A 12,224-nucleotide genomic window follows, 5' to 3' on the forward strand; every position below is an offset into this window, starting at 1 on the left:
TGTAGTCATTAAAAAATGATCATCTTAAGCCACCGTAGGGTATCATTTTGGATCTTCTGATGGGCTTGATGTTATATAACCAGGTTGCAACTTTCGTTAGGATATAAACTACTCTCAGTAGCTCATTCTTTCCCCAAACCTCACAGCATATCCCATCAATGTTTACTTTTATGGAAACAATGGCTGTACTGTGTTCATGTAGCAGGCCAAAAGTAGAAACAGAGATGGCTTTCATTGCTTTCTCCCTGCTACCAGTACTTTACATACATATATATATATCAAGCCTGTGTGGACTGCTTCTGTAGGAAAGAGAGCAAGAAACGGCTTTGGTAGCACATACCTGCAACTACATGCAAGATGCAAGGTGGTAAAGAGCTGATTTAAGGGTTAAAGACATCAGGTTAGCTCTTGATTCAGAAGTGAAGATATGAATATACTTAGATGTCTTTCCCTTTTTGTCTTTTTGGAAAAAACATCCATGAGGAGACTCTGTCCCTTTCCATGAGGAGACTCTAACAGAAATCAGAGGAAGCACCCCCATTTAAATTAATGGGAGGAGAACTATAGCTCTTAATTTGCAGAACTGTAGGCAAGGGATTTTTTACATGGGAATAGGAGCGCTTTCTCACACCGATAGCTCTGTGTCACTGTTGCAATCCAGATGAAGCCAGATGCTGAACTCTGTCTCAGTGCTGTCGATGCACAGCAGCCTCCTTGGCATTGTTCTGGATTTCCATCTGGGTGACCAGAGGAGGTTGTGGAACGAACCGCAGGTATTGCAGTGATTGCTGTGGACGAGTGTTCCTGCTTCAGTTCAGGAGGGAAAACTGAAGTGCTGCATATCACACTAGAATATAGATTTCTATCAAAGTTAAAATACCTGGCAAAATGGGTAGCCTTTGCAGAAATTTTATTTCTGAAGAAATTCAGAAAAAGAAAAGAGTTAAAATCAAGTTTCTACCTTTTGGATAATAAATTCTTTGTTTTGTTTTTCTTTTTCTTTGTTTAAACTGTTTCTTATTTGAATCTGTGTTGCTGTACATTTTCCATGTAGTAGAATAGCATGTTTTTAAGTTACAATGAAGGATTGAATCAGACCATTCCAAGTAACCTCCAACACACAGATATTTATGTGCTCACCCTCATGTTCAAAATGATGTTACTTTTTAAAATCTTTAAAATCCTTTGTGATGTGGAACTTCCCTCCCTAGCCCAGGGCAGGCAGTGGTGCTCTGAACTGGAGCAGCATTGAAGTAAAACACAAATGAACAGAAGACAATTGTTAAGTATATTTGAAATCACTGAGTGGCAATGTGTGAGACTTTCCAAAAGGTTTGCAAAGAATAGCAACTGTGTCTCCTTTCTAGCAATACTTACTGTTCTCTCACCCCTGAGATTACCATCAAAATTATTAATTGTTCAAGCTTAGATTAGTTCAGACATTTCCTGGCTAATTTTGTGTTTGGTTGTTCAATGTTGCTATTCAGGACAGCTGACAGCCCTTCAGAATCTACTTGTTTATTCATACATTGTTTGAAAGATGGAAACATAACATTTGAGAGCTGCTATTTACTACAACAATGCAAATTTAAACTGTTGAACCCACAATAGCTTTTATAAATAATGAGAAGGGAGAGGTAAATGAAAAAGCTTTCATATAAAATGAAATAAAAAAATCAAAAAAGTGCACAAGAACATCAAGTGAATTGCACGTTGCAGTAAAAAAAAAAAAAGTACAGTAACCTGGTCATGAAATATTCCTAGAACATTTCACATAAAGTTATCATCTCTGAAGGAGTCTATCTATCACACTCAGTAAAAACAAGCCACTTCACCTTGCACTAGAACTACTGATCTGCTTACAAAGCCTGGTTTGTTTGGGTTTTGGGATATTTGTCTTTTCACAGTAACTTCTAGATAGATGCATTAAATGCACATTGAATTTCTGTAGATTCAGTATTGCGCACAAAATATTGTGTCAATGACTGGAGTGGAGAGGCAGCGGGCCCCATTTCAGTGCACATAAATGTAGGGATCAAGCAGAAGGGACTTAATAACACTGTAATTACCAGATTCTCCCTCTAACAGACTCTTCTCTCCTCGGTTTCTGTGCGCAGTGTGCCCTCAGACTTCCCACAGGTGCGGTATGTTCCCACCAGACCAGTGCTCTCCAGCTCAATGACTCTCCTGCTCAGGACAGGTGGTTGAGAGCAACCAGGACATGGGTCTCCCAGTAGAGATCAAGGTCACTCGGTTGAAAGAAGAAGTGCAATTTCCATTTTTTTTCCACTCAAACTCAGTTTCAGCTTCTCCAAGGACATAAAAAGAAATTGCAACTCATGAGACTTTTGCATACATAACAATGTTGACTCAGGGGAAATTCCCAGTTTGGGATAGCTTATGAAATCCCACCCCTGTGCCTATACATGCAGTTGGTGATTGTGAATCCTTCTATCAGTCAGTGGTCTCTAGGGCTGTCATTGCACACCAAGCAAGTGCTTAAGTAAATCATCTCCACCAAGCCATGTTTGTATCCACCACCCTCTACGACTGTTACTCACATTAATCTAAATCAGAAGAAAAGTCCTTGAAATTAAATGAGCGTAGGACCCAGACCTTCGCTGCTCAGCCCCATAAATTGAGAGATGCACAAACTCCACAGGTGATTTTCTATCTCTCAAGCTGTTGCTTACCAGTACAGGGTCTTCACTGGCAAAACTAGTCTAAAGATTTCCTGTTCCCCACCCCTTTCCCTCCACCTAGTATTTTTCCAACCTGAAGCAATTCCCTGTTTACACTGCAGGAGACAAGGGAGTAGGTCCTAAACTGGTAGTAATGGGAGTCGCCAAACAAAATTTCAGCAGTGAGGGAATCTCACCTGACTTTCCAAAGCTTTGCAAGAAGATCACTGTTCAGTGCGAATTGAAACTCTGTCGGTTTTTCAACTTCTTTTGCATTTAGGAAGGGGACAGCTATGGACAGAGTCCCCAGAGCTGTAACCAATTCTTCTGCTCACATCCTGTCCCACAAGTGCTGAACACATTTCACACAAAACCATCACAGAATCTGAACTTGTGTGCCCAGACAGACTTGTATGTGTGCAATACACTTCTAGTCCTGTGTTAAGGTATAAAACGCCACACAAATAAAACTCAGTGCAATGCATTTTCCCTACTTACATGTCTATCTGATTCCATGGACGGTATGCAGGCCAACAAACAAAACCAGATCTGTCAGGTCTCTGGTGGGGAATCCAAACAAACCACAGTGTACAGCTTCTTTGTCATCTAAGGTAAGAATGAGTAGGCTTCTAGCATAAGATCTGCAAAGATGTAGTTCCAAATTTAGGCTCCTCTGTCTTACTTAGGTGCCTAGTCAGGAATGAGGCACTCATCAAATCAGTGGTTCAGCAAGTCACACCTGTCAACTGAGCTGTAGTCACTGCCAATAACCCTTCATGGGCTCCTTGGCCTCCCCAGCTGTGAGGGAATGTGACTTGTTAAAAACTTCAATAAAAGAATTTCACGGACAATTATAGCAGTTCAGCTGATAGATGGTAACTTGTTAAGCTGCCATAAATCAGTTGTGGATCTGAGATGTAAATAGGTGACCTAATTTTCAAAGAAGCTGAGATAATAACTTTCATCAGTGTCAAAGGGATCTAATAGATACTTCGAACTTCCAAAGTCAGAAAATTCAGGGCTAAATCCTAAGATTTTTATTCTGCCTCAGTAATATCTGACACCAAATGTGGTCCCATTGGCTTAAGTGGAAGTACACCTGGCACAAGCAACTTGGCATTGTTAGGCACCTGAATAAGGATTCGGAAGCCTAATTCTGGGTATTCATTTTCATAAATCTCAAAGTCTGACTTTCATAATTTTGAACTAATCTCTCTTTTCTTCCAGTGATAGTATTGCTAAGCCACAGAGGTCCAAGGAGGTAAGAGAGGCTGGTTTTTGTAGGGACAAGATCTGCTAGGGGAGCAACATATAAAATCGGTTTAGTAGTGTTGCCTCTCTCTATGTACCTTGCTTCTCTCCTGCACATCACTTTCTTTTCATGCTCCTCTATGGCTTTATTCTGTTCTGACACCAGCTTCATGACAGAGTAAAGCTACTGGTTACAGTGCAGTGACTACTAGTTTACACCAAAAAAACCCAACCAAACAAGAGCTCAGAGCTGCTTTCAAATCCCCAGTCTAGGTAATTCTCTCAAGCAGAATTTCACCCAATACTTCTTGCAAATGTAATACAACATGAACTGTATTTACTGTGTGCAAATACAATTCTTACATCTGTCTTAAATAAACCTTCCCTTGACTTTTAAAGGAATCAGCATTTCTGGATTTGAGTCTATTAAAAAGTTCTGAGCTTTGAATGTTCAGAAATCAAGTACTCAATAAGAAAGGTCCAAAAATTAAAGCAAAAGTGTTAGAAAGATGGTGTCAAAGTATCAGAAATTAGCAACCAGCACACTTAGCAAAAATCCAAAAAGTAGAATAGAAACTAAAATAAAAATCTCAGTCAGTGAAGGAAATGTGATTGTTTTCCCAAATATGTTGACTTTTGACGATTTCTGAATTGTGATCACAGCAAGGATGGCTAAGCTCCACCACAACCCCAGGATATCCTTCAATTCCTCAGTGCTTCAGCACTATTCATTTTTCAGTGTTGGCTTTCATTTCTTATTCTTTGCAGACCAAGCTCGGAGGTGAACTGTATGTGTTTTCTCTTGGCAAACCTAACAACAGTCCTATGTTTAGCTCTCTGACTCCTCCATTTTCTTCTCACTCATGCTTCAGAAGCATATTTCTCTTAGATTATTTATTGGAGGGCGCTTGACCAAGCCAGCAGCAATTCCTCCCCACTGTGCAGGATGTGCACCCTCGCCATGCCAATGACGCTGGGTGCCATGCTGGGAAGCCGCTGCGTGTCCGGTGTGCCTGGGTTCACTGTGTGTAATCATGCCGTAAGTATCGAATCAGTCTGTGTGGGAGAGGCAAGGTGTCAAGAAGTTTAATGCGGTTTCTTCCAACCAGGCTTCGTACCTTGATGCGGCAAAGATGGGAAAGAGGTCGTGGAGGCTCTGAAAGACAGGCAGGTCAGAAGCATGAGCAGAACAGGTTTAAACTTGAGAGGGACAGCTTGGCTTGGCCAGGTCAGTGGCAAGAGGAAAATGGGAGGAGGAGGAATGAAAAAAGGGGGTTTCTGTAATGGAGGGATGATGTGTCTGGCATTAGTGGCAGCTTATCTACTCTGAGGCATGACATAGGGAAGGAAGTGGGGCTGGAGGATGGGGTACTGTGTCCCATCTCAGCCTTAGCAATGGACTTTCTAGGAGGATTTAAACAAGCCACTTCACAATGCCTTCCAACTGAAAATAAATGTAATGCATACCAAATTTAGCTTGGTGCCATAAAACTAATTCTGATAGTGTCTATGAAAGACTTTGGATCCTGAGAGAAAGGATGTTTAGGACAGCAGAATATTAGTAAAGGCTTTAAAGGCCACTGGTTCCTGCTGGGCTGCTGTGGAGATGATCACGCTGCCCACCTGCCCTGATCTGACTGCACTCAGGTGCAGCCAAATGGGCCTTCCTGCACTGGCAATGCTCATTCCCAGTGGGTTAGATCCACAGCTGGTGTACATTTAATACGACAAAATCAGTGATGCCCCAGCAATTTCTAGTGCCTCATAACTGGTCCAAAACATAATTCAGTCTCAGCAGGGAAATTCTATCAAGTTTAAGGGATGAATACTAAGAGGAGATGGTGACTGAGGTTTTGAATCCAACAGTGGGACTGTTTGTCCCAGATTCTTTCCTGGGTGACCATACCTGCTTTTTCTTTAATGACAGCCCAGTCCTCATAGCTGTCAATATGCTCCTTGAGCCGGGAACAGAGCTGCACGTTACCCACGTAATCCAGGAGAACATCGATGATCGGCCCGGCCCAGCGACTCATCTCTGGAGTAGACACCATTTCACAAAACTTCAAGGAAAAACAGATTGACTACAGTCAGTGGGACATGAATGCACCCATGGAAACTGCAACAATAGCAACAGCCCTGACTGTACTGGTGGTCCCACCCTTCTACCAGCTGTGAGGGCAATTACTGGTTTCCCCCCAGGAAACTTCAATTAAAGTCTCTTTTTTTTGCAACTGAGGGCAGAATCCCCTCTTTACAACCACAGGAGGACACAAAACTCTGGTAGAGTCCTAGCTCTGGAGCATGGTAAAGGATGCTAAATTGTTTACAGGGTCCAAAGGTCCTACTTCCGCAGTAATGGGAGGGCAGAGGAGTGCTCACAGCTTTGCTCCAAGCCAGTAAGAGAGCTGCTGAAAGATCCATGCAGCCCTGGGCACTGTGACCCAGCGTGCTGGGTTCCTTTCCATTCTTGGGAGGGTTTGTGTGGGACAACTGTGCACAAAGAAGGCTTAGGTAAAGAGGGAGATTCAGCAGAGCACAGCACCTCCTACTTCTGGTGAACCAACTGGTATCTGCAGCTTTTGGGGACCAAACACCTCACTAGAAACAAGTCTGGGGAAATCTCTGCAGAGATGAACTATTCTGGGCCTAATACAGAGCAGAAGCATCTTCCTTACTCGATCCTGGATCAGGCAAATCTTTGTGAGCTGCAGAGTACTCAGAGCCATTGCATGCAGGGCTGCTACGGAGATACTGAAGAACAGACTTAAGGACCTGACTTTAAGCAGTCTCATTTCAAAAAAGTAGTGACTTCTCTTCCCACTTTAATCTAAATATGTATATTATATCACACAGCTTCATCTATCTCTGCATATGATGAAGATATCTGTGGACTTATCTGCACATGAGCAGTCAGAAAATTTAAGATTAATTAAATCATGTCATGTGGATAAGAGCTCAGGCACATGGCCGAACTCAATTGAATGACGGTGGCTTAAGCACCATGTATCAACTTAGTCACTGAGACTGTCTGCAGGTACCTTCCAAGCCCACCCCAAACAGGAAAGAAAATGCACCAGCTTAAACCTCTTTCACTTTAAGCTGCTGTAACTAGATCACATTTGATTATACATGCATGAGTCCTAACTCAAAATGCATTAAACTCTTGTGTGGATACTTTTATTCAGAAATAAAATTATATTAGCTCACCTACGAAAAAATAAAATTGCAGAAAATTATAAGGCCATTTTATTCAAGGTGACAGCATTCACAGAGATGTTTACTACTCTTCTGACTTTTTTCCTCACTGAGCATCACCGTGTAATGTTTCCCAGGAAAATTAGATACAGTAATGTCGGGAGGATCCTAGCAGACATCCCACATTTTTCTACCTGGACCACTTATAGGAAGTTCAGTTGAGTGTATCTGGCTGTCATTCCCCAGGGCATGTGCCATTGCCACGCAGTTACCTCTAGGATGTGCAAACTGAGGATCTGCACTACTACCTCCAAGCAGTAACTCCACTTTGTCAGAGTTTAAATGAGGACACATTTAGGGCAATAAAACACTGGATCTTACTGCTCTTCTTGTCTCTGCCAGAGAGCTTGCCTGCGTTTTTCTCTCTTCCCTATTCACAAGCTCAGTCTACGAAAACGTTTTCTGGAATAAAAATGTTCCAAAACATGTTGCAGGAAAAGCAGCACAGCAAAACGAAGCAAATAATTCAAACCAGCAGCTACAGGCAATGGGATTGACTCAGGGACAAAGCGACTCTGAGCCTGCAGTCTCGGTAGGCCCCCGAATGCCCTCTCGCGGCAGTAGGATACTTCACTCCCCACGCTCACAGTTTGGACACTGCGATGCTGGAAACGTGGAGTGAGACAGCAACCATTTTTCTGCGTTCATTTTCTCCAGGATACATTCATTTAGCAGCAACAGTAATGATTTATAGTTACGCATTTTTCAAATCCACTTCCAGTAGCTCATAGTCTTTACTGTATAAAGACTAATCATTCAGATTTATTATCCTTTGGTAATCTTATACAAGAAAATAAAAAATGCACATCTTTTGTGAGGAGATGGCTATACTTTCATAAGATCCTCTATATTTCAGAATACAAACCATATCACAACTATGTCATGAAGCTACACTACACAAGCCTTACTTTTATTAGCCAAATTCCTAGCACTAAGAAGCAAATTTAAAATAATATCAGAGGGAAGGGATTGCTTTTTCTCTGTATGCATTTATCCCTCACTGGTCTCTCTCCAGGCACACATATAATTTTACACAGCTTTTGCTACCTCTGCCTCATGTGGTCTGACCTTTGAAGTGATGACTCTGTTTGTGAGTGACCTAATATTTTGTTAGGCACTAAAAGTGGTTTTAGGTGAGATCCAGAGGAAAAAAAATGTGCTTAAATAAGTGAAAGCAGAACTGTTTTTGAGTGGCTAAGATATTATAGAGGGCTACAGACAAATCCTCTCTCCTTGCCTTGGAACTCCAGTCCTCTGTTCACTCTACATGCTACAATATCATAGTTCAAGAACTAGAGATGATCTATTTTATTATTTTTTCTTTGAAAAAAATGTGGTTTCCTGGAGCAATTTTGCTGTGACAAACACTCTCAAGAAGAAGACAGCTCTGTGTGGGATTGGGAGATTATTTTAATGGATTCTTACAATCCTCTTTCTAAGAAGTCTGTTTGTTTGCTTCCCAGACATGTTATTGGACAGTAAAGTCTTTCGGAAGACATGACTGATAAAAAGGTCAAGATTTCGTAGGATCTTTTAATGTTTTCCTTTATTCTTTCCACCACCAAGGAGAATTTATTGGTGACCATCTCTTTGGGCTAAATAACGCTTTCTTCTGAATCCCTCAAAGCTACACTTAAACTAGATAGAAGCTGATTTATATTTTCCCTGATTATTTGCAAAATAGAAAGACTGCCGTGCTGAAATGTCTTTGTTGTGTTGCATGTTGAAGGATAGCAAATTTTGATTGGAAGGTCAGATTTTGTTTGGGATATACTAGAAGGAGTCAATATAGAGAGATCAGGAAAAAAAAAAAAGTATAATCTGAAATTCTGCAAAGTTCTTTAAAGGATTGAGAATCCAATTCCGGCCCAATGGAAGCTGAGCCCAGCTGCACTGACGAAAGGACTACAAAGATACATACGCAAAATGTGGATATCTAAAACTGTAAGTGGCTTTGAAAATATGAAATCATGGATCTAAATCTCCTAATCTGTTTTGAAAACTTCAAATATAATGATAGCTAATGTAACAATTTACACTCTTTCTCCAGGGCTGCTTATCCAGTAGACTCAGAAATTGCAACTATTTACATTCACTAGTTCACCCTCATAAAGTGAAGCACTAGACAATTTTATTTTAACCAGGAGTTTAAATTCTGTATCAGACAAAACAAACCTTAAAGAGCAAATAAAACAAGCAGGTTTCTACTGCCCATATGCTGCCATCCATATGCTACTGCCCATATGACTCTGCCTGTCAAGAAAACATGCTTCGCTCCTGGCACCTCAGGTCCAGAGAAAAAGAATATCATAGATCTGACGGCAAGGCTGTCAAAATGGCTATAATTCACTGCAAATTCGAGCTAGGGCCACAGGGGCTGCTTCCTACCCTCCTGCTGTCATTGAACATGGACTCAGAACATTCACAGACTCTTATTGAGCCCTTTTTTTTCTGTAAATAAAGTAGGAATAAAGGCCTCTTCTCTCACAGGAAAGTTAGGGGAAAAAATACATTAAAGTTGTCAAGATGCATGGGTAGGAGAGGTCCTCAGAAGTCCTGCAGGTAGACTAGACAGTGCTTACCTGTACTACAGTTGGTTCCTTGGGCAGCTGAGGATCATTAAGTCTGTCCCGTCTGTAATTTAATGCAGGGTGTGGGCCATTTCCATACTGACACTCAAAACAGGAACCTGCGTCACAGCCCAGATCCAGAAGATACTTCAGCACAGAAAGGTACTTCATCGAAAACATGATGGTAGCTGGAAATGCAGTGGGATGGCTTGATATATAGGCATCAATGTTTGCTCCATGGTCAAGGAGCAGTTTCATGGTCTTCAGGCAGCCATGGCGGATGGAGATGAGTAATGGGTTGATGAGGTCAACATTGGGGTTGGCTCCAGCTTGCAGCAGGAGTTCTGTGGCATAGATGTTGTTGTTAAAAACAGCAAAATAGAGGGGAGTGGTGCGTCTGTCCTCATAAAGGCAGGATCGTTCGTTGGAGAGGGTGGTGTTTACATCATAGCCAGCATCGATCAGCTCTTCCAAGATGTCATCATTGTTGCGTTCGGCTGCTAAGTGCAGGGGGCTGATACCGCTGCGCTTGATGCGGGTGCGACTGGTCACAGGGATCAGCATGGAGACAATCCTGCCAGGTGGAGAGTCAGTGAACAGCAGTGAGCTCTAGGGGATCTAGGAGATCTACAACCATATAGCAAATTGTAGCTGTATGGTTGTAACCATAAGAGAGGTCCTGCTAATTTGGGTACAGGAACAACTGTCTCTGAAACCAGCGTGTGAACTTGAAACCTGTCGACAACTCCCTGTGTCCCTGCCTTGCCAAAAATGTGAGTTGCATGACCCCTTCTTTCATGGAGGAACAAGTGTTTTTGAAATTACCACCCAGTTTCTATGAGGTAATGGCAGCTACAGGGGCAGTTACGATGGAAGAGGCGACATGCCGGCACCTCTCCTACCCTATTGTAACTGTCTTAGGTGCCACAGCACAAATGCAGACACCCAGCCAGGATCTCCCAGGCATTCTGCACCTTCATTATCGTGCTGCGGGTAGGACTGGAGGAACAGGCACATGGCCTCTGGCCTGAAGTGCCAGCAGGGAGGCTGTATCTCCCCACCTCCATTGGGATTGCTTTATTGCTCAGCAGAGAAGGGTGCCAACACAAGGCACCCTTGTCTGTGACTCCTGGGTCACAGCCACAGCAAGAGGCTTGAGACCAGAAAGGAGGTGAAACCAAACCTTCCTTTGCAGGACTGAGCTAGGATGAACTACATATTTGGTTTCCAGTTATTACCCTGGATTGATCCCCATCCTGGAGGCCCTCACTGTGTGGCTTTTGGCTGTGACAAATCCATGGGGCTATCAACATCCATCCCAGATCATGGGGAGCCAAAAAGACAATTAGGAAAGGGGAGAAAAAGAAATAAAAATATTTTCCAGGCTGGTTTCCATGCTTTAGCCCAGGGAGAAAAAACTTACAGCCAAGTCCTAAACCCCAGTAATCAGGGATTGCTATTGGAAAGTGTGATATGGCCTTAAACACAGTGACATAAATCAAGCTGCTCTCATTACGTAATGTGAAGTTCAAATATATGATGTACAGGAGCCCCGCAGTCACGAGTCCATGATCATTTTTATGTCTCCATAGGTGTCATCAGAGCTGCATGACCAACACCATGAGTTAAACCCTCATTTCCGGCTCATAAAGCTGGGTAGTTTAGCCAAGGCACTAGGTTGATTCTGTAAATACAGACAAGTCACCTTAAGCTACTTCCAGAAAGAGACTAGGGACAATCCAACTTGAGTCTGCCTACTGTCTTGGGAGATGCTCATGCTCCCTATATAGTGCCTGTGGAGAGAGGGATATCTAAAAAAGGAACCTGTGGTAGCCAGCAAGCTAAGCACACCTTTTACTCCTCTTTTTCCCATGCAGACTCCTCTATCTAGCAGTCAACAGCTCTTCTAACACACAAACATGCAAAGCTCAGTTTCACATGTAGTGTGTCTCCTTTAAATTCTGCATATCTTCAGCTTGACTGCAATGGCTGGTCCCAACACTGGGCCCTCAAATATATATTTACATAATGAACTAAGCCATATATAAGCCATATATATTTATATAATGAACTAAGTCTCAAGAAAACCTTCGTCTGTGATGCACTGAGCGATCCTGTGAAAGACTGAGCCTCCAACACTCCCAGGAGCTGAAATAAGAGTTGAAGAGGCATAACACTTTACAGGATTATGTTCCTATTTACGTGATGGACTGTTGATGTCTCCAAGTTACTTCTACATCTCATTTTTAAACAAAAAGACTTTTTAAATTACGTAAATATCTTGGGAAATTAAGCACAGTTGTTTTTTTTTTTTTTTCTCCAAGCAGCCTCACTAATGTGTCCTGTGACACAAGGGAGCAGGAGGTTTGGGTGCTGGTGAGCTGGCAACTTCCCACCATTAGCCAAAGTTCTGTAAGAGTCATAATAACAAAAAGGGCACAGAGCACTGTGAGGACACCATGCCAAG

General features: G+C 42.3%; 1 protein-coding gene across 2 annotated transcripts in view; it reads right to left on the bottom strand.

Annotated features, from left to right (window-relative positions):
- Positions 1-1,498: 1,498 nt before the first annotated feature.
- ASB2 (ankyrin repeat and SOCS box containing 2) overlaps positions 1,499-12,224 on the bottom strand; it is a 39,668-nt gene continuing 28,942 nt past the window's right edge. For both annotated transcript variants that reach the window (XM_054828443.1, XM_054828442.1), the window contains 3 exons: positions 9,770-10,331; positions 5,839-5,992; positions 1,499-5,088 (listed from right to left, as the gene is read on the bottom strand). In XM_054828443.1, the coding sequence (XP_054684418.1) occupies positions 4,952-5,088; positions 5,839-5,992; positions 9,770-10,331 (853 nt within the window). In that variant the 3' untranslated portion in view covers positions 1,499-4,951. The remainder of the gene's footprint in view (positions 5,089-5,838; positions 5,993-9,769; positions 10,332-12,224) is intronic.

Source organism: Grus americana, chromosome 5, assembly GCF_028858705.1.
Source record: "Grus americana isolate bGruAme1 chromosome 5, bGruAme1.mat, whole genome shotgun sequence".
NCBI classification, from domain to species: Eukaryota; Metazoa; Chordata; class Aves; order Gruiformes; family Gruidae; genus Grus; species Grus americana.